The 21,339-nt window shown below is 44.0% G+C and overlaps 2 protein-coding genes across 13 annotated transcripts in view; both read right to left on the reverse strand.

Annotated features, from left to right (window-relative positions):
• Positions 1 to 14,596, reverse strand: part of HNRNPM (heterogeneous nuclear ribonucleoprotein M) — a 48,977-nt gene extending 34,381 nt beyond the window's left edge. For 3 of the 8 annotated variants that reach the window (XM_006762662.2, XM_015563213.1, XM_006762663.2), the window contains exons 1-2: positions 14,300 to 14,474; positions 4,348 to 4,517 (exon numbers count right to left, since the gene is read on the reverse strand). In XM_006762662.2, coding sequence (XP_006762725.1) covers positions 4,348 to 4,517; positions 14,300 to 14,412 — 283 coding nt within the window. In that variant the 5' untranslated portion in view covers positions 14,413 to 14,474. Of the gene's footprint in view, positions 1 to 4,347; positions 4,518 to 14,299 lie in introns of those variants that run through there. The other 5 variants (XM_006762660.2, XM_006762659.2, XM_006762664.2 and 2 more) reach the window with 4 other exon arrangements.
• A 4,849-nt stretch (positions 14,597 to 19,445) lies between these two features.
• MARCH2 (membrane associated ring-CH-type finger 2) overlaps positions 19,446 to 21,339 on the reverse strand; it is a 21,356-nt gene continuing 19,462 nt past the window's right edge. For 4 of the 5 annotated variants that reach the window (XM_006762671.2, XM_006762666.2, XM_015563215.1 and 1 more), the window contains one exon: positions 19,446 to 20,041. In XM_006762671.2, the coding sequence (XP_006762734.1) occupies positions 19,883 to 20,041 (159 nt within the window). In that variant the 3' untranslated portion in view covers positions 19,446 to 19,882. The other variant, XM_006762670.2, reaches the window with a different exon arrangement.

The following is a 21,339-nucleotide window of genomic DNA, read 5'->3' on the forward strand; positions in this document are numbered from 1 at the left end:
AAGAGGGCATAATTCTAAGGACTATGAAACGCTTTAATTCATGTCTTTAACTGATATTGTGGGGGTGAGCAAAAAATCAGCAATGTTGATTTCATGATAGTGCCACCAAAAAGCTGGGCACCAAACAAGCTTTGTGATCCCACAAAGGGTTTGGAAAAGCCTGGGGGAAAGTGGCCAGTTCACATAATACATGAATTATTAGGAGGATCTTCCAGAATGCTGATAAATGCTAAAATTCAAGACGAGTACTATAAAATAACCTGATGTCGAAGGGGAAAGACAGGGAATTAGGGAGCAGTGCGTGAGGCAGTCTCAGGCATGATTAATGATTAGGCTTAGAAAGCTTCTGTCCTGCCACCTTAGAGCTGCTACCTTAATTCTGAGAGGTGGCAATTAGACGGTGCTGCAATGATATAACATTATTCAGATCTTGAGGACAAATTATTCCACTAGTTTTCTGAAACAGGACAATTTCATCAAGGACAGAATCTTAAAATGCAGACTGATAGAGTGATTGGGTTATGACAGCCCAAATCTGTTTTGCCCATAGTAGAGATTATCTTGAGACTAATGCTTTTAGCATGTGTCTCTATCTGCGTATTTTCCCCCCTGTGCAATAAGTCTTCAAAAACCTTAAAACATATTTGCAACAGATTTCACATAAATATTTCAGATTTCAAATAACTATTTACTAGGTGTACCAGTTAATAATGCGGATTTTTTTCAATAGATGGAGTTACACATTTGTTGATATATATGCGATTTGATATGTATGCTATTTTGTTGTAGTGCTCAAGCTTCAAAACTGTATGTCAAATTTGCTGAAGGTGTTAACATCAGAGTTATTTTTATGCTTAAAAATGTTGAATTTCGTGCCAAAAAAAGGAGCATTTGTGGGAAGTTTTAATTCATTACTTTATTTTGAAGAAAAAGTTATATACTTCCAGAAGCTTATGGTGAACATGCTGCATCTCAAGATACTTGTGAACACTGGTTTAAACGCATTAAAAGTGATGATTTCGATGTGAAAGACAATGTCCAGGTCAACCGAAAAAGTTTGAAGACCAACAATTACAAGCATTATTGGATGAAGATGCATCCAATCAAACTCAAAAACAACTTGCAGAAAGATTAAACGTTGCTCAGCAAACAATTTCCGATCATTACAAGCAATGGGAAAGATTTTCAAGGAAGGAAAATGGGTGCCACATCAACTGAATGGAAGACAAATGGGAAACCAAAAAGTCATCAGTAAAATGTTGCTTCAGCGGCACAAAAGAAAGTCTTTTTTGCATCAAATTGTGACTGATGATGAAAAGTGGATTTATTTTGAGAATCCCAAATGCACAAAATCATGGGTTGATCCAGGTCAACTATTAACACTGACTGCAAGGCCAAATTCAGGAAGAAGACAATGCACTGCGTTTGGTGGGATCAGGAAGGTGTGGTGTACTATGAGCTTCTAAAACCAGGTGAAACCATTAATACTGATCGCTACCGACAACAAATAATCAATTTGAACCATGCTTTGATTGTGAAACGACCAGAATGTGCCAGAAGACATGGCAAAGTAATTTTGCTTCATGATAACGCACCATCACACACTTCAAAACCAGTTAAAGGCACGTTAAAAGATCTTGCCTGGGAAGTATTAACCCACCCGCCGTATTCAGCAGACCTTTCTCCTTGAGATTACCATTTGTTCCGATCAATGGCACACGCACTTTCTGAGCAGCACTTCAAAACATACGAAAAAGTAGAAAATTGGGTCTCTGAATGGTTTGCCTCAAAACAAGAAAAGTTCTATTGGGACGGTATCCACAAATTACCTGAAAGATGGGGGAAATGTGTAGCTAGCGATGGACATTATGTTAAATAAAGCACTTTTGATGTTTCTCTTGAAATTATCCTGTTTTCTTCGATTACAAAATCCGCCATTATTAACTCGTACACCTAGTAAACTTATTTTTGGTATATCAAGACATAAATAAAAATATATTTTGAGCCAGATGGTGTGGTTCAGTGGTTGAGCGTCAACCTATGAACCAGAAGATCATAATCAGGGCATGCCCAAGTTGTAGGCTTGACCCCTAGTGGGTAGACTGATGATTCTTTCTCATCACTGATGTTTCTGTCTCTCCCTCTCCCTTCCTCTCTGAATCAATAAAAATATATTTTAAAAAAATATAGATTTTTTTAAAAACCTCGTAATAAAAAGAATATGAACATTTCTTAAGGAGTCATATGTATGCAAACAGTAAATTTTTTTTAGAGTTCACATACTGAATATAAGCATTACCATAAAAAATATTACCTTTCTCTTATGAATCCTTTATGTACAATCTAACATGGCTAATAATTTAACTAAACAGAAAAGTAATTTAACCTATATAGGGGAGTTCTAAGCAAGAACATTTAAGGTTTGTTAAAAATAACTAATTTACTGCACACCTGTAATTCTAAATTACACCACCAAAAATACACTGAAAGGGCTGAGCCAGGGCATTCATAGCAGTATGCCAGAGGAATATGAGAACCAGTTTGGAAGTATCCAAATAAACCACCAGGCTGGCTCCACACTTAATACAGTTCAATAGGAAATTGAGGTGAACTGCTTCTACATCCAGAAACGTCATGGCTGCTGCTGCTGCTACCAGCTTTAAGGCTTCCAAAACTGAATTACTGAATGGTAAAGCAGTAAAAATGTCACCTACTTTATCCATCATGTCCCAAAACTGGTTCACACACTCCTTAAAATGAAAAAATAATTTGGCCTGCAATCTCTTACAAAATTCTGCATTTTCAAAGCCACATTCCTGGTTCTTGGAACTACTATACCTTATTATCAATGGAAGTATCCATTCAGTGGTTCAACCAAATCACAAGAACACAAATTTGGGGATATTCCAAAAACTAATTCGAATGAGACCCAACTTTACCGTACAGAAATTCTCAACTTGTATTGAAGCAGCAGTCCCAAAAACCAAGAACACTGCATCTGGGATGCCACATGACACGCCCTTCAGACAAAAAGAAGAAACTTCACTCTTGCCCTAAGAGCATTGGCAGGAATGATTTGGCTGATCAAGGCAGGAAAACAAATCTCACACCAAAACATTTTCCATCTATATTATCTGGAGTAATACTACATGGGAACAGCATACATAACTGTACAGAGAAGTTCCAATGCCTAGTGCTTCGGCATGTCATGGTCGAATTGAGAGATGGGACAATGATGGCAGTGGGCCATTTATATTTTCAAAACCCAATGCCGGGAGCACCATACACATACCAAAATAGCCTATCCAAGTGGCATCTCTGTCACTGAAATGTTAATCATTTGACAAATCAAGCTCAAATCTCTTTTCATTATGAATACTCAAAAAAAAAAAAAACCACCCCAATACCTTTCAGTCCTTCAAAAAAAACTGCATTTAAGAGTAATTTGAGTCTGTTTCCCTTGGGGGGGGTGTGGTGAGGGGAGACTTCAAGGCATTAGACAAATAGTTCTCTATCAACAGTTTTGTCTAAACCAGGGCTGAGCAATCTCTTCAGCCCTGAGTGCCACCAGCAGGGTCAGGAATCAGGAAAGAAAGGAAGACAGAAGAAACAGAATAAGAGTGTGGGAAAGAGAGGACACCCTGGTGTGCGCAGGGGATAAGGCAGAGGACCACGGAGACAATCGACCTCCTCGGACCTCCTGGTGGCAGCAGAGCTTCTGTTGTTTTCCCTGCCCTAAGCCCAAATTTGGACACATGGGCTGTGACTGATGTGACCTGAATGCTCTGCATTACACAGGACAGGCCTTATTTTGAGCTCTCCAATTGCCAATCTAAGAATTTTCCCCTGGGGGGGAAAGCCTAACAATTTTAGCGCAAGCTAATGTTTTTATAATTTAGAATCTGAACAGCACAAGTTCCAGCTACCAAATTTTGATCTCAGAAAAACATCCACAAAATTTAAACAAACTACCTTCCCACAAGAATTTAAAAGCTTAAAAAGAGAGACAGAGATCAAGAAAAGGTAACACCTCTCCCACCTATTATGAAAAATTCAAAAAATGTCCTTACCACAAAGAGGCTCCCCTCAAGCTTAAATGAAGCCCTATTATCATATTAAGCCAATAAAATCATTTATAGGCCAAGGGACCGTCAAACCACCCTATTTGACACACAGGTGCACGACCACAAATAAAAGTAGGGTGGATAGGAGGGCTTAACTCTCAAGCCTGGAGAGAACACATGCTCTACCCAGACAGCTTCCACTGACAAAAAGTAACCAAGGAATTAGCCACAGAAAAGATGACACACCAACCTTCTTACCCTACTCAACCACCAGTACCATTACCTTTTTCTTTAACCAGGTCTTTAAGTGACTGCCATTTCACATCAAAAGGTATGTTTGTAATGAAGGCTCTGTATCTTTTGGTTGGATTGGCATATGGCTCAAAGCGATTGCCCCCTCTTTTTATGTTTTTCTCTTTTCTCTTCTCATTCTGAGTAGGTCGTTCTCCTTCACTGAATTGAAAAGAAAAAAGAAAAGAGGGTCCATATGTTAGCACAATATAAAAGATAGTATTTTATTTGTCAGGTTTACAATTCACACGAAGTTACATACAACACAAGACTAATATTAATTTTGATGAGACATTTAAACTAAAGTGTCCCATAGAGCAGAAAGCTGCAGTAGTGCACCCCTTACACCCACCTATCAAGAAACTGGTCCCAACTCAGCCGGCGTGGCTCAGTGGCTTGAGTGCTGACCTATGAACCAGGAGGTAACAGTTCAACTCCCAGTTGTGGGCTCAATCCCCGGTGTGGGGCATGCAGGAGGCAGCTGATCAGTGGTTCTCTCTCATCATTGATGTTTCTGTCTTTCTCTCCCTCTCCCTTCCTCTCTGAAACCAATAAAACATGTATTTAAAAGGAAAAAAAAAAAGAAAAGAAACTGGTCCCAAGAAAAGTGTGTTCTCCTAGTCATTCACACACTCCTATGGGGCATAACAGAAATGGGAGTAAGAGGCTAACTCCCTGCCTGAGGTGCTTTAATTCCAAGACAGAAATATGAAAAGAGAAGGAAAGATTTACAAGGCCCTGGCCAGTGTGGCACGGTTGGCCACTGTCCCATGCACCAAAAGGTTGCTGGTTCAATCCCAGGTCAGGGTACATGTCCAGGTTGTGGGCTCAATCCTCTTTAGGAGATAGCCAATCAATGCTCTGCTCTCACACTAATGTTTCTTTCCCTTCTCCCTTCCTCTACCTCTAAAAAAAACCCCAAAAAAACTTAAAAAAAAAAATTAAGATCTCATGGAATGAGATTAAGAAATGAAGTGGTACACACAGACCCAATCAATTTTAGCTTCACAAATAAAAGTGCCTTTGGTTGTGTGTGTATGTTTTTAATTGTTTAAGTGGGAATGTAAGCACTAGTCCAGTGATGGCGAACCTTTTGAGCTCGGCGTGTCAGCATTTTGAAAAACCCTAACTTAACTCTGGTGCTGTGCCACAGACAGAAATTTTTTGATATTTGCAACCATAGTAAAACAAAGACTTATGTTTTTGATATTTATTTTATATATTTAAATGCCATTTAACAAAGAAAAATCAACCAAAAAAATGAGTTCGCGTGTCACCTCTGATACGTGTGTCATAGGTTCACCATCACTACACTAGTCGGTTTGGCTCAGTGGATAGAGTGTCAGCCCGCAGTCTACAGAGCCCTGGGTTTGATTCCAGTCAAGAGCATGTACCTTGGCTGCAGGCTTGATCCTGGGCCCTGGTTGGGACATGTGCGGGAGCCAACCAATGGATGTCTCTCTCTCACATAGATGTTTCTCTGTGTCTCTCCCCACCCTTTCCACTCTCTAAACAAAAACAAACAAACAAAATCAATGGAAAAATATCCTCAGGTGAGGATTAACAACAACAAAAAAGGTGCAGCTGCTATATAAAAGTGTGGCAGTTACTCAAAAAGTTAAAAAACATATAATCACACTCTGGCCAGTGTGGTTGGATGGATAGAGCATCAGCACTCGCACAGAAGAGTCTCAAGTTCCATTCCTGGTCAAGGGCACCTCCCTGGGTTTCCATTCCGGTTCACTCCCCGCCACCACTCCAACTGTGTGTGTGGGAGGCAACCAGTCCATGTGTCTTTCTCACATGGATCTTCGTCCCCCCACCCCAAACCCCCGCCTTTCCTCCCTCCTTCCCTTCCATTCTCTCTGAAAAGCAATGGAAAAAATATCCCCAGGTGATGGTTAACAAAACAAAAATCTTTTTTAAATATATATAATCACTACATGTCCCAGCAAATCCACTCCTAGGTATATACCCTAAAGAACTGAAAGCAGACTCAAATACTTATACGCCACTAGCAGTATTATCCATAATAGCTTAAAGGTGGAAACAACCTAAGTGTCCACCAACAGATGAACAGAATGAACAAAATGTAGTATATAAATCCAATAGAATATTATTCAACCACAAAAGGGAATGAAGTGCTGAGACATGTTGTAACAGATGAACTTTGAAAACATGCTAAGTTAAACAAGCCAGAGTTTCTGTTTGGGACGATAAAAGCTGTACAACCTTGTACTTGATGCCACTAAATTGTACACTTAAAATGGTTAAAATGGCAACTCTTACATATATTATTACCACAAAAATCTTAAGGGAAAGAAACCATTCTCTACACAACCCTACTTTGATGCTAGGAAAACCAAAGTCTGGGCAACCCTGGTACATTAAAGACACAAACAATCCCAACTTTGCAAAGAAGGATGGATGCTTTTTTTGGCATGGCCTTTCCTGTAATACCGTATTTGCCGGCGTATAAGACGACTGGGCGTATAAGACGACCCCCTAACATTTCCACTCCAAATACAGAGTTTGTTATATACTCGCCGTATAAGACTACCCCCTCTTCCGCACACCTTCCACACACCAAATAAAAGGTAAAACAATATCAGATTTGATTTTAACATTTTAAGGGCAAGTCCCTAGCAAGTTTGCTGGCGTGACAGTTTCACCTTAAAAGCCTTCAAACTCCTCTTCATCATCTGATATTAAAAGTTCATCAACGACATCTTGGTGCCATGATAGGGATGATAGGGGTTTGACTGGTCGACATTTTCTATGCTGTACTGTACAATGGGGCAGTATTGTGGTTGGCTGTTGGCTGTATACAAAGCCTGATTTGATTGGTCCCTGCTCCCTGTTTGCCCGCCCTGTCACTATAGCAGTCTGGTCCACCCTTGCATCAGCATCTCCCTGGGACCTCACTAGTGCGCAAGTGCGAGCTCTTCAACATTCTAACAGGCACCATGATAGCGCAAAATCGCGAATCTTCAATGCATATGTAAAGAAATATACGGTAACCCGAATTTACCACACTCGCAAAATCGCACACAGCCAACCATACACCCAGTATGGTATCGCGATTCGTGATTTTGCGCTATCATACTGGGTGTATGGTCGGCTGTGTGCGATTTTGCGAGTGTGGTAAAATCGCATAACAGCAAAATCGCATAACAGCCGAGCATACACCCAGCAGCGCTGCTGATGCCTGAACGGTATGTGGAATGAAGTGGGCGGGCATCGGGAGGCCACTATGGCACGGGGCAAGCACTATGGGCAGTCTATCTGAAGTGTACCTGGCGTATAAGACGACCCCCCACTTGGAGGCATATTTTTCAGGGCCAAAAAATCGTCTTATACGCCGGCAAATACGGTACTTTTCACCTTGGTGTGTTAGGTGCCTCCATGTTGTAACATTTCATTTCTAAGCTCCATACATACAAATTCAGCTTAGATTAGGAAATAATAAAAAGCTTCATAAGAAATGCAAATTTAACAAAGCATAGAACCAGACATCAGGTTGGACAGGCCATAGCCTAGGGACAACAGGCCAGTGTGTGCGCAGCCAGGGCAGCGCCCATGCACTCACCAAGGGAGGCTGTTCCCTCAACTTCCTGTTCAGTTCAATCCCCTTTGGCCACAGGCAGACACCTGTAAGCACTGACCAGGAACAACTGGGAAGCTGGCTGGCAGCCATAGAAGTTCTTCTCAAGGCACTGAGTCCTACACTTTCTACTTCACTAACCCTGATCTTTCCACTAGTGAGAATCCTGAGACTCCCAAACCACAAATTCAGCAGAGGCTTTGTGATCCATGGCACAAATGGAAAAAAAAAACAAAAAGGCAAAAACTATGGTATAGATGATTTACAAAACTACCTTCACTGAATAAAAGGGCTGGTCTTTATTCCAGGATTCTTACTTGTGTGTGGGAGGAATAGTGTTCAAACACTGGATGGTAGATGGAGGACTTTCTTTTACCATACTTATCTGGAAAAATTAGAAAGTTGTTTTTTTTTAAAACTATATCCCTCATATCCAAACACAAGGGTGCCAAGTGGGAACCCAATGAAGATATCATCCTAAGCAAAACTAAGGAAAGCAGCTTCCTAAAAGATCTGAACTATACCAACATAAAATAGACTTCCAGCTGGTAGATGTGGGAGGTAGGGCCACTCGAGCTCTTGGAATTCCTAGAACTCTTAACTCTGTCTACCCAGGCTCACAACAGACCTTTCTCAAGCTGGCTGCACACCACAAACAGATCTTAGAAGGAACCTGTCTACTTCACATGAAAGTCATGCACCAAAATCTGCCAAATAGCATTATCTGCAATTGCTTACTTTTTATATCCTATATAATAAAAGGCTAATATGCAAATCAGCCAAACAGTGTAACGCTGGTCACTATGATGTGCACTGATGACCAGGGGGGCAGACACTCAATGAGTGTTTCTTCCCCCTGGTGGTCAGTGCCCTCCCACGGGGGAGCACCACTCAGCAGAAGCCATGGTGAGTGCAGTGGCAGTGGCGGGTGCCACTCCCACCTCCGTGGCAGCGCTGATGTCCAACTAATGGCTTAGGACTGCTCCCCTAAGCCATCAGTTGGACATTGCCTGAGGGCTCCTGGACTGCAAGAGATCGCAGGTTGGGCTGAGGGACTCCCGCCCCCAGTGCATGAATCTCGTGCACCGGACCTCTAGTATGTGTATGTGTATGTGTGTGTGTGTGTGTGTGTGTGTGTGTGTATTTATTGATTTCAGAAAGGAAGGGAAAGGGAGAGAAAGAAACATAAAAAAAGAAAGAAAGAAACATCAATGATGAGAATCATTGATTGGCTGCCTCCTGCATGTACCCCCACTGGGGATTGAGCCCGAAGCCCAGACATGTGCTCCCAACCGGAATCGAACCCAGGACCTTTCAGTCCACAGGACAACGCTCCATCTATCCCTGAGCCAAACCAGCCAGGGCCAATTGCTTACTCTTGGCAGATGAGGAGGAAAATGTTAGTATAAATTCAAAAAAATGTACATCCAATCTATAGTTCACGGTCCTACAAAAGGTCTGTGGATAGAAATATATTTAATATAACTTTTCTTTTGAAACCCAAATATTCTATAATTTGCATTTCAAAAAAATGCTGACATAGGAGGGTCCATGACAGTAGTAGTGCCAGTCCATGTTTTCAGACTGCTCAGCTCACCTACTAATTACAAAATGTATAAATAACTAATTACAGCCAAAGCAGTAAAGTATCTAGGTTACATTCTGCCCATGCATTATTAGGGCTAAGAATAAACTACTAGCCTTGGCCAGTGTGGTTCAGTTGGTTGGATGTTGTTCCATGCACTGAAAGGGTTGCTGGCTTGATTTCCAATCAGGGCACACACCCGGATAGCGGGCTCAATCCCCAGTAGGCGGTGTGCAGGAGGCAGCCAATGGATGATTCTCTCTCTCTCTGACCCATGAACCAGGAGGTCAAGCAGGGTTCGATTCCTGGTCAAGGGATATGCCCAGCTTAGGCTTTAATCCCCAGCAGGGGGCATGCAGGAGGCAGCTGGCCCATCCATGATTCTTTCTCATCATTGATATTTCGGGTAGTTATTGATATATTTATTTTCTTGATTCAGTGAGGGTTTATATACTGACACCAAACTGTACATCTATCTTCCATATATATAAAAGGCTAATATGCAAAGTGTCCCCTGGGGAGTTCAACTGGGAGCCTGGGAGTTTGACTGCTCACTATGATGTGCGCTGACCACTAGGGGGTGGTGAGGAATGAAGAAGGCCCAGACTGCCTTCCAAAAGGAAGGCCCTGATTGCAGGCCAGCCCTAGGGACCCTACCTGTGCATGAATTTTGTGCACTGGGCCTCTAGTTTCCATTATGTGTTTATTGGGCCTATTATACAACACTATTTTTTAAAGTTCCTTCTCATAGTTATTAAATTTCAAACTTAAACCCCCAATGCTACATCCACTGAGCCAAACCTGCTAGGGCTCTGTTTAAAACAGTGAATCCCCAACCTCTCATGCCTCCACGGCATTCTCATGAATAATACTATTACTTGTAGAGTTCTTCAATCAACAGTGTAGTCTGCAATGGCAACCCTAATACCTTCCAGGGGCGGGCAAACTTTTTGACTCGAGGGCCACAATGGGTTCTTAAACTGGACCGGAGGGCTGGAACAAAAGCATGGATGGAGTGTTTGTATGAACTAATATAAATTCAAAGTAAACATCATTACATAAAAGGGTACGGTCTTTTTTTCAATAGTTTTATTCATTTCAAACGGGCCGGATCTGGCCCGCGGGCCGTAGTTTGCCCATGGCTGCCCTAAACACATCTCCTGAGAGAAAAAAAATCCCCACCCCCTTTAAAACTATTCCTTATATGAAATGATTCTTCACAGAAACCCTTTCAAGCCTGAGCTCCTCTAATGCATTTAACCAGTTAACTGCCATGATTCTAATTTAAAAAGGTCCGCTGCTTGCATCTATAGACACTTACAGCATACAAATGGTTAAGATGTGGAGAGCACAGTTCATAACATTGTTCTAACTAGATCCAGGTCCACTAAACCACTCATATTAACTCGAGCTCTTTTCCTCTCTAGTTGTTTACCAGCATAACCTGTATCCACCTAGCTCACAGGGATGCTGTGAGAATCAACAAACAGCCTAACAAAAAATAACAACTTGGTAAACATTAAGCACAACATTTAAGGGAGCAGTAATACAGGTGACTTAAAAGGTAGGGTCCTACTATTGAGGCCTAAACCCCAATGACACCTTTGCTAAGCCTCAATTCATCTGTAAAAGATTTAAAAAGTGAGACTTGACACATAGTGACTTTGGCAGTGATACATTTTCCTACCAATAATTTTCTTGAGGGCAAGGAAGGGGACTAATTCACTCCTAGCCTTCTACTGTTGCATATACCTACTAGACTTTCAAACAAGCTCACCAAGGCAATGGCTGAAGAAACACAGGCATTGTACTTACAGACTACTGAAGGAATAATTCAGCGTTCAACTCTGTAATAAGAGAACCCACCTGAGAACCCGAAAAGAAACAAGCAACCTGCCCTGACCGATTTGGCTCAGTGGATAGAGCGTCGGCCTGCGGACTCAAGGGTCCCGGGTACGATTCCGGTAAAGGGCATGTACCTGGGTTGCGGGCACATCCCCAGTGGGAGTGTGCAGGAGGCAGCTGATCGACGTTCCTCTCTCATTGATGTTTCTAACTCTCTGTCCCTTTCCCTTCCTCTCTGTAAAAAAATCAATAAAATATATTAAAAAAAAAAAAAAGAAACAAGCAACCTAATGTTTGCAGACTGTTATCATTTGCATAACTATGAATAAAATCACAGACCAAAGTGAAAGCAAAAAACTGGCCGCAGGCATTCAAACAGCCCAGAGCCCCTATTCTAATCCAGAACTCAGAATATAATATACCTTAAAATTCTTTTTATCAAGTATAGAAACACTTTTAAAGTACAGTGCAAAAAAATAAAATACAGTGCACAAAACAACAACAAAACCCCACTCAAATCATTATTATTTTGCCTGACCAGCGTGGCTCAGTGGGTGAGCATCAACCTATGAACCAGATCACGGTTCGATGCCTGGTCAGTGCATATGCCCGGGGTTGCGGGCTCGATCCCCAGTGTGGGGCATGCAGGAGGCAGCTGATCAATGATTCTATCTCATCACTGATGTTTCTATCTCTCTCCCCCTCTTCCTTCCTCTCTGAAATCAACAAAAATATATATTTTCTAAAATCGTTATTGTTTAAATAATAACTTCAGCCCTAGCCAGTTTTTCTCTGTGGTTAGAGCGTAGGCCACCCATACCAAAGGGTCTCGGGTTCAATTCCCAGTCAAGAACATGTACTGGACCTAGGTTGCTGGGGTGCATGAGGGAAGCAACCAGGAGTGTGTGAGTGAGTGAGTGAGTGAGTGAGTGAGTGAGTGAGTGAGTGAGTGTGTGTGTGTGTGTGTGTGTGTGTGTGTGTGTGTGGGGTGGAGGCAACCAATCCAAAATGGCCTCCCCTAGACTCTTTAGGTCAATTACCTTAAACCTGAGTTTTCTAAATGGTTAAAAAAATTTTTTCTTGCTTGCAAAACAGTTAACACAAACATTACTTTTCCAATAATCTAAACTAAATATACATTTATTTATTTATTTATTTTTTTTTTAACAGGAAGAAGCTTTGTTTTTGTCCATTTCTGTTCCGAAATGGTACATGGGTCAGAGCCCAGCTGCAGAGAATTCAATGCAGAGCAAATTTTTATTTTTAATAGTCCACGTTATGTTTGTCAAATGAATCAGCCACAAAAGACTATTTGAAAATGAACAGTGAAAAATAGGAAATTTAATAAAGTACCCGGAACGCTACATAATCTGTTAACTAATTCAACTTCTCATCTGGCCTGATTCTAGCAGCACTCCACCCTGTGATTAAGTGCTTCGGAAGAAAATATTCAGAATATAATGTACCTTAAAGGCCTCCAAATATGGCCCTCAGAAATCCAACTAGGATACCCTACAGAGGTTGAAAAAAGTCTAAAATGAACAAATCCTTTTCCAGAGTTTTCAATAATTAAGTGTTGAGAATATTTCCAAAATGCCTTTCTCTTGATTTCTGAGGACCAGTAACCATTGTATTTTTTTCCTCACCTAAGTTTACCATATCTAGTATTTAGTAAATGCTCATTAACATAAAACGCTTGTAACTACATTCATTTTAACCCCCACAAATTGTAGTTATGCACACTGAAAATTTGGGGGAAGGAAAATTCATTAACACAATTTAACTGAGGTAACAAGAAGTTGGGGAGAATGGGAAGTTATTGGTTAGTGGCTCCAGTTTGGGATGTTGAAAAAGTTCTGGACATGGATGGTAGTAATGGTTGCATAACACTGAATGCACCTAATGACAAGGAATCTCACACTTCAAATAGTTAAAGTTGTAAATTCTATACTATGTATATGTTACAATTTATAAAAACGCGTGGCAAGTCAAATGTGCGCCCAGCTTTACCCTCTCCTCCCCCATCCCCAAGTACTCTTCTTTCAGGTGACTGTCATTAGAATGAGTGGGTTTCACGGGGGAAGATCATGCTTCAAGGAAATTTAAAAAACCAAGGACCCGAGACAGAGCCCCAAGCAGGACTCAAAAAGATGCCGGAGTTTGGAAGAGGGTAGCCAGCCAAATGATGGAAAATCTCCGCCTAGAACACGGAAAAGGATGTTTTCTCTTTTTCCTGTTTGTTTCTAAGGGTGAACACGAAGCAGCAGGCCCGATTGCCTATGAATACCTCCTGCACACCTGGGGAGGAAGTGCGGGACGCGGCGAGGAACTGGAGCCCGAGCGCGGGGCGCGGGGCGGCAGGGGGGCCGGGGAGCGGCGCTCGCGGAGCGAGGCGGCGGCCGGAACCGTCCGCGCGGTCCCTGCCTACACCTGCACGCCTCCGCTACCGTTTACCGGGGCCGTCCGCGTGCCAGGTCCTGCACACTACTTCCCCTCCCCCCCGCTTGACCGATCGGGAAACTGAGACCCCAGGTAAGGGGTGGGGTTTTGGAGGGAAATAAGAAACCCAAGGTCACCCGGCAGCTGAGCCGGCCGCGGCCTTGGGGACTCGCCGGCCCTGGGGCCCGCGCCATCATCCCCGCGCCCAGAGGCCTGACTTGCGGCCTCGGGGACGGACCGGCCTGGAGGAACCGGAAGAACGGAGCCCCGAGGCCATGGACGACAGAGCAATCTTTGAGGCGCTCCCGGGGCCGCCCGGCTGCACTCCTAACGGCCTTGGCCGCCCCCACCCTCGGCAGACCCGCGGGAAGGCCTAGATGGAACGAGGCCGCGCCGGAGGCAGCCAACAGACTTAACGGAGCCGGCGCCGCGAAATGCCTGATCCAGGACAAGAAACCGTGGAATACTCACCCTTTTGGACCCGGAACTCCGTTGCCGCTTGGCGCGCCGGGCGCGCCGCTCTCCCCCTCCATTTTGGGTTCCGTCGCCGCCACCTCCGCCGCCGCCTCGACCCCTGCCGCCATTTTCTCCGCGTCTAGGCTTTGTGTGAGGGAACAGGCTGTACACCGCTGCGCCTGCGCGCTCACGTGACCCAGCGCGACCGGTAACGCCTGCGCGAGTTGCTGCTGGCGGCCACGCCCCTGCTCTGGGCCACGCCCCGGAAGCCCAGAGGCGGACCAGCAGCTGCTATTTATTTATTCTTTTACTAGAGACCTGATGCACGAAATTCGTGCAAGAGTAGGCCTTCCTTACCCTGCTGCTGGCACCAGCTTACCCTGGCACCCAGGACCTGGGCTTCCTTCGCAGCCCTGGCGTCTGGAAGGATGTCTGGTCTAATTAGCATATTATGCTTTTATTATTGTAGATTCCCACAACAAACTGGAGTTAGACACATCTACTGGGTCATCCACCCACCCTTGGGGTCTATTAGGAAGACGCATCTCCCCACCCTTCCAGCTTCCTGTAATTAGCTGGAGCAGAATGGCAGCAGTTTTGTTTACCAGAATATAAAGGAGTTAGCCAAGGGCAGAACACGGAGGGCCAGGGTGTAAGACTGGTGAGCAAAATGCCATGTCTCTAAGCAAGTATCATCCTGCACCAAGAACATCCTGGCACTGCCGGTCGTCTCCCCACCATGCTGGGAGGTCCTGGCTGCAGAGCTCATAGCCCGTGTTTTTTAATGAACCCATCAACCCATCAACCAAACGCATAGCTGAGGACTTAGTACATGCTCATAGATGTTTGTTGAGTGAATGAACAAGCAAGAAGCCAAACACGATGGAAGAAATGAGCTGCAGGCCATTTCTGGGGCTCTTCTGCCTGACCCTGGGTCCCTCTGTCCTGAGGGCTTTGTCCCTACTCCCATCTGGGTTATCAAGGCTGTTACTGTTGGGGAGAGAACAGGGAAGAGGCCAGAGTCTAGGGGAGTGTTCAGAGGTTCAGGCCTCTTTCCTCAGCAGCTCCCCATCTCTGGTGTCTCTGGAACTTTGAAATGCTTCATTGAATCTTGGAGTTCTTATCTAACCACCAAACTATTTCTAGGTTCACAAAGGGAAGGTGGTTGGGGGATGTTTTTTTTCCACCTCTCACAGAATGATTGCATTCTATTAGGCTCTGGGAGAATATATCACTTGCCACACCATCCCAGCTGCTTAATTCTGCCTGGAGATTCTGACCCAGGTTCAGAACTCTGGGCCCAGAGAATAAGTGCATCTGGTAGCCTAGCCTGACAGGAGGCTATGCCTCATCCTCCCTTTCCAGTTCCATTCCTACATCCCAAACTCACCTGTCTCACAGAATTCCCCTCTCCCATCCATCAAGTCCCTCTCCCACACCCCTTCCTGAAATCTCTACCAAAATCCACTGTGCACACCAACCTTTCTCCCATGACCTTACTGGAATCTAGCTCAGTTTACCTTCCTCTCCCTTATACTTCTCCTACACTAGAGGGAAGCCTGGAACAGAAGAAGGCTCACAAACCTCTGAATTTCCTTGCCCAGCAGGGCTCAGAGATGGGGAAGAGACCACGGCAGTCTGTCAGAATCGGAGAAAAATCCAAATGCAAAGCATCAGGGACAAGAAGCCCACTTCCCTGATCTTTCTCCTGCAGTGGGTGTGACTGGAGATTAGTGAGAAGCCAGGCCCAGGCTGAGGAGACAAACTCTCTTCCAGCTGTCGGCTCCTACAGACTGGTGACTTGACCCAACACTGCCCAAATTGCTGGGTTTTGCCATCTTCTGAACTAGTATTTCCTTCACACTTTCCTTTAATTAATACACTTTATTTTCCTTTAAAAAAATTATGTTTTAAATTGTGCTTTATGGGGTTTGGGGATCTGGGTAAAAAATAAAAAGATTGCCCTGACCCATTTGGCTCAGTGGATAGAGCGTTGGCCTGCGGACTGAAGGGTCCCAGGTTTGATTCCGGTCAAGGACATGTACCATGGTTGCGGCACATCCCCAGTGGGGGGTGTGCAGGAGGCAGCTGATCGATGTTTCTCTCTCATCGATATTTCTAACTCTGTATCCCTCTCCCTTCCTCTCTATAAAATATCAATAAAATATATATTTTTTTAAAAAAAAAATAATAATAAAAAGATTAAGCAAACACAAACAAAAAAACTCAGGCACACTCTCCATCTGGAAAACTCACCTGTGCCTGCGCCCCCCATCCACCCCCTCCCTTTGCCTTTTCTCTCCTAAGCGTCAAAGGCCCCTCTGCCTCTGTAACTTGTTTACTGAGCCATAAGCCCAGCTGGCTCCCTTCCACTACCTCTGTAACTTTCTAAATAAACTTTCTCTTATAATTTGAATTTAAAAAGCAAAACATAGACACAGACAACACTATGGTGATTACTGGAGGGTAAGGGAGATAAGGGGAGGTAGAAGAGGGTATAGGGGAAATAAATGGTGATTGAAGGAGATTTGACTGGGTAGTGAACACACAATACAATGTATAGATGATGTATTATAGAATTGTGCACTTGAAACATATAATTTTATAAACTAATGTCACCCCAATAAATTCAATTAAAAAACTGCCCTGCCAGCTTAGTTGGTTATAGCATCATCCTGATTGTTTCCATCCCAGTCAGGGCACATGCAAGATCCAACCAATGGCCATAGCCGGTTTGGCTCAGTGGATAGAGCATCGGCCTGCGGACTCAAGGGTCCGAGGTTCGATTCCAGTCAAGGGCATGTACCTTGTTTGCGGGCACATCCCCAGTAGGGAGTGTGCAAGAGGCAGCTGATTGATGTTTCTCTCTCATCGATGTTTCTAACTCTCTGTCCCTCTCCTTCCTCTCTGTGAAAAATCAATAAAAAAAAAAAAAAGATCCAATCAATGAGTGCACAAGTGGAACAACAAATCTCTCTCATAAATAATTTTAATTCAATTTTTAAAATTGTGCTTTCACACCATAGCCCATATTGTAAACTTGCTATAAAGAGCTTACTGTAAAAAATAAAGAGCTTATTCCTCCCCATTTCTTTCTCAGGCATGTTTTTTTTTTCCTTCCTAAGTTTTAAAGTGCTCATGAAGTGGGTGCTATTGCTCCAACCAAGGGAGCAGTGGCAGCGGCAGCTCCTCCTGGACTTACCACCCGAACCTGTTTCCAAGGCCCCCTTTTCTCTGACTTTTCAGTGAGCCAACAACAGCCCTGCCTTGGTTTACTCCTGTCACTGTGACTTTACTGCCCAGTGAGCCACAGCAGCCTCACTTAAGCCCTTCATTGTTTCACTGTCCCCAGCTTTAATAAATGTACTCTCAAAATGCATATATATGAGGGTATATAAATAAGAGGATGACACTATTAAAGTGTAAATTCAGTATGCATGCTGCCAAAGGCTCTGAGCCTACGACTTGGTCCCTTTGCTAAGGTTAGGGGTTATTAAAGCCAGCCTAGCACCAAGCTACAGCTTTCTCCTATACCTAACTGAAAGTATTAGAAGAGATTTGCAAAGGAAACAGCTTTCTCCTTTCATGATGATATATCCTGGGGCTCCTTTGCACTATCTCCAGTGGTACCACACTCGAAGTGCTAGGCCTGGGCAGAGAGTGAGCTGCTGCAGAGGCAAGAAAGGTATAGCTCACTGGCATGGCTCAGTGATGGGCGTCGACCTATAATCCAGGAGGTCATGGTTCGATTCCAGGGCGGGCACCTGCCTGGGTTTCAGGCTCGATCCCCAATGTGGGGTGTGCAGGAGGCAGCCAATCCACGATTCTCTCTCATCATTGATGTTTCTATCTCTCCTTCTCCTTCCCTTTCTGAAATCAATAAAATAAAAAAATCTTTTTAAAGGTATAATCCTGTTTCTGCAGACTACCAAATGCCTACAAAGCCCTACTTGTCTTTCTAACTACCACTCTCCTACCCCTCTGCCCCTCAATCACATTGCTCCAGCACCATCATCTACCATGCTGCTTCTTCCACAGGCCACACAGGCTCCGGTCCCCAGGCCTTTGCTCTTTGATGTTCCTTCCACTCCATAGCCAGTCTCAAGGAGCCACGGACCAAACAGAGATTAATGCAGAAAACAACAGAACTGTGCTAGGATCATCATGAATGAATGACGTTGGGCAAGTGTCCCATTGCTCTGAGCCTCTTTGCTCACCTGTCAATGAGATTAATAAGAGAATACAGAACCTACCTTTCAGGGCTGGCCTGAGTATTAAATGTGACCTGATGCAGAAAGCCCTCAAACATAAAAGGCTCAGAAAGTGCTCATGAAGTGGGTGCTACTGCCCAGTCAGAGTGGCTCAGCTACTTGAGCAGCAACCTGTACACTGAAAGCTTGCCAGTTTGATTTCTGGTCAGTGCACATGCCTGGATTGTGGGTTTGATCCCCGGTCGAGACACATTTCAATGTTTCTTTCTCCTCTCTCCTCTCTCCTCTCTTCTCTTCACTCTCTCTCTCCTTTCTCTCTCTCTCTCTCACTCTCTCTCTCTCTCTCTCTCCCCTTCCTCTCTCTAAAGCATGTCCTCAGGTGAGGATTAAAAAAAAACCTGTGGGTACTATTATTAGTATGTCACCTTCTGAGTCTTTCCTGAGTCCTCCTGGAAGGGAAGGCACGAAGCTCAGCACTGGGGCCATGCAGACCCATGGGCAATCCCAACTCTGCATCCTAGAACTGTGGGATCTTAGATAGAAGTTTCCTTGCTCTGGGCCTCAGTCTTCTCATCTGTAAAGTGGACATTTTTCCTATCTGAGTAGAACCTTGTTGGTGACTGAGAATGCTAGTGAAAATTGGAGGAAGCCTGTGAAGGTTCTGAACTGAGCCTCATCCTGGGTAACCCTTAATAAGTGTGTACATTATATCTGGCCCACAAATAAGTGGAAACTGTTCTTATGTATAATTATTTTAACTCACTTACTATATAACCATACTACCTGCTCTTCGTTTAAAAACTTAGATTTAGCTGCTTCTGCTGTGTTTCACAACAGATCCTTCAAACCAGACTAGTGCATTTTTTTAAACCTCTGTGTGGTCCCTGACTCCCCTTGGTCCCACGTCCCTCACTTTGAGGCCTTAGTTCTAAATATAATTGACAAGTCCATTTTATCCAGCAAGGGCTCCTTTTATTCATTCAGAGTGGGTTTTTGAAACTCAGTGCAACTTTATAAAGTCAAGGTGCCAGGAGAGCGAGCCTGCCAAGTGCAGAGAAGCATAAGAAGCTTGCGGAACCTCCAGCCCCATGGACACCCTCAACGAGCCTATGGCCATGGCTGCTGGCCCACAAGGAGCTGAGTGGACCTCAGAATGAGATCAGGGTGCCTGCTCCGTGTGAAGCTCAGGACCACTTCCATCTGTCCTCCACATATACAACAGTGTGCAAAACAATCTGCAAATATCTTCACACAGGATCACAGAATCAGCTCCACTTGGCATCTCTTGGCCTAAGAAGCATTCTGGCCGTGCAGGAAGGGTCAGGCAGTTTCCCTTCTTCCAAAAGCCAGGGCATCGTCAGCTGCCTCTGGCCCGCCAGCTCAACCTTCACACAGGTGTCTCCTCTGCCACCTTCTTCAGGAATCCTGCTGCCAGCAGGGAGTGCTGGGCGGCCTCGGGGCCCTCCGCGTCCCGGATCTTCAGGTGTACTTTCTGGTTGGTCCTCCTCCATTCAGTGTATAGCTGGTAATGATAGCGGAAGGAGACCTACGGGGCAGTGCAGAGATGGGTGGGAAGGCCAGCCAGCAGGCCTCCACGCCCAAGGGAAGAAAACTGGACTTCTGAGACACTGGCCTTGGCCTGCACCAGGGTCGGACTCAAACTTCCATAAGAAGAGACAGCTGCGAGGCATTTTTCATACAGACTGTGCACTCAAACCCATTCACTATTGTGGGGAAAGTCTCCACCAGTGTGCAAGACCCTGCAAATGAGAGGGGTCTCTCAGAGGGTGGAAGAGAAGTGGGATGGCCTCTTGGAAGGGATTAAATGCCACTGGGTCATATAATTGCCAAAATTTGGAAACCATCAAGATGTCCTTCAGTTAGTGAATAGATAAATAAACTGTGGGACATCAGATGATGAAATATTCAGCACTAAAAAGAAATGAGCTATGCCATGAAAGGACATGGAGGAACCTTAAATGTTTGTTACTAAGTGAAAGAAGCCAGTATAAAAAGGCTATAAACTGCATAATTTCAACTCTCTGACACTCTGGAAAAGGCAAAACTATGGAATTGTCAGGAGTTGAGGATAGGAGAAGAGGGATGAATAGCTGGGGCACAGAGGATTTTTAGGGCAGTAAAACTGCTCTGTATGATACTGTCATGGTGGATACATGTCATGATATATTTATCCAAACCTATAGAACAGTTGTTCTTAACCTTCTGGCCCTTTAAATACAGTCCTTCATGTTGTGAGCCAACCATAAAATTATTTTCATTGCTACTTCATAACTGTAATATTGCTACTATTATGAATTTTAATGTAAATATCTGATATGCAGGATGGTCTTAGGCGACCCCTGTGAAAGGGTTGTTCAACCGCCAAAGGGGTCACGACCCACAGGTTGAGAACTGCTGCTATAAAATGTACAATCCAAGATGAACCCTAATGTAATCTATGGACTTGGGGTGATAATGATGTATCAATGGAGATTCATTAATTGTAAGAAATGTACCCTCTGGTGCCATGTGGATAGTGGGGGGAAGCTGTGTGTATGTGGGAGAATATATGAGAACTCTCTATACTTTCTGATCAATTTTGCTTTATTTATTAGAATCTTAAAATGTTCTAATAAATAAAGTCTATAAAAATTATCTACACTAATAAAAGAGAAACATGCAAATTAACTATCACTCTGCCACTCTGCTACAGCCACAAGTCACGCCCACCAGCCAATCAGGAGTGAGTATGCAAATTAACCCAACTAAGATGGCAGTGGCCATGGAGCTGGAGCAACCCGGAGGCTTGGATTGCCCCCAGGCAATGGAGGAAGCCAAGCTTAC

The sequence above is a fragment of the Myotis davidii genome, unplaced genomic scaffold (genome assembly GCF_000327345.1).
Source record: "Myotis davidii unplaced genomic scaffold, ASM32734v1 scaffold479, whole genome shotgun sequence".
NCBI classification, from domain to species: domain Eukaryota; kingdom Metazoa; phylum Chordata; class Mammalia; order Chiroptera; family Vespertilionidae; genus Myotis; species Myotis davidii.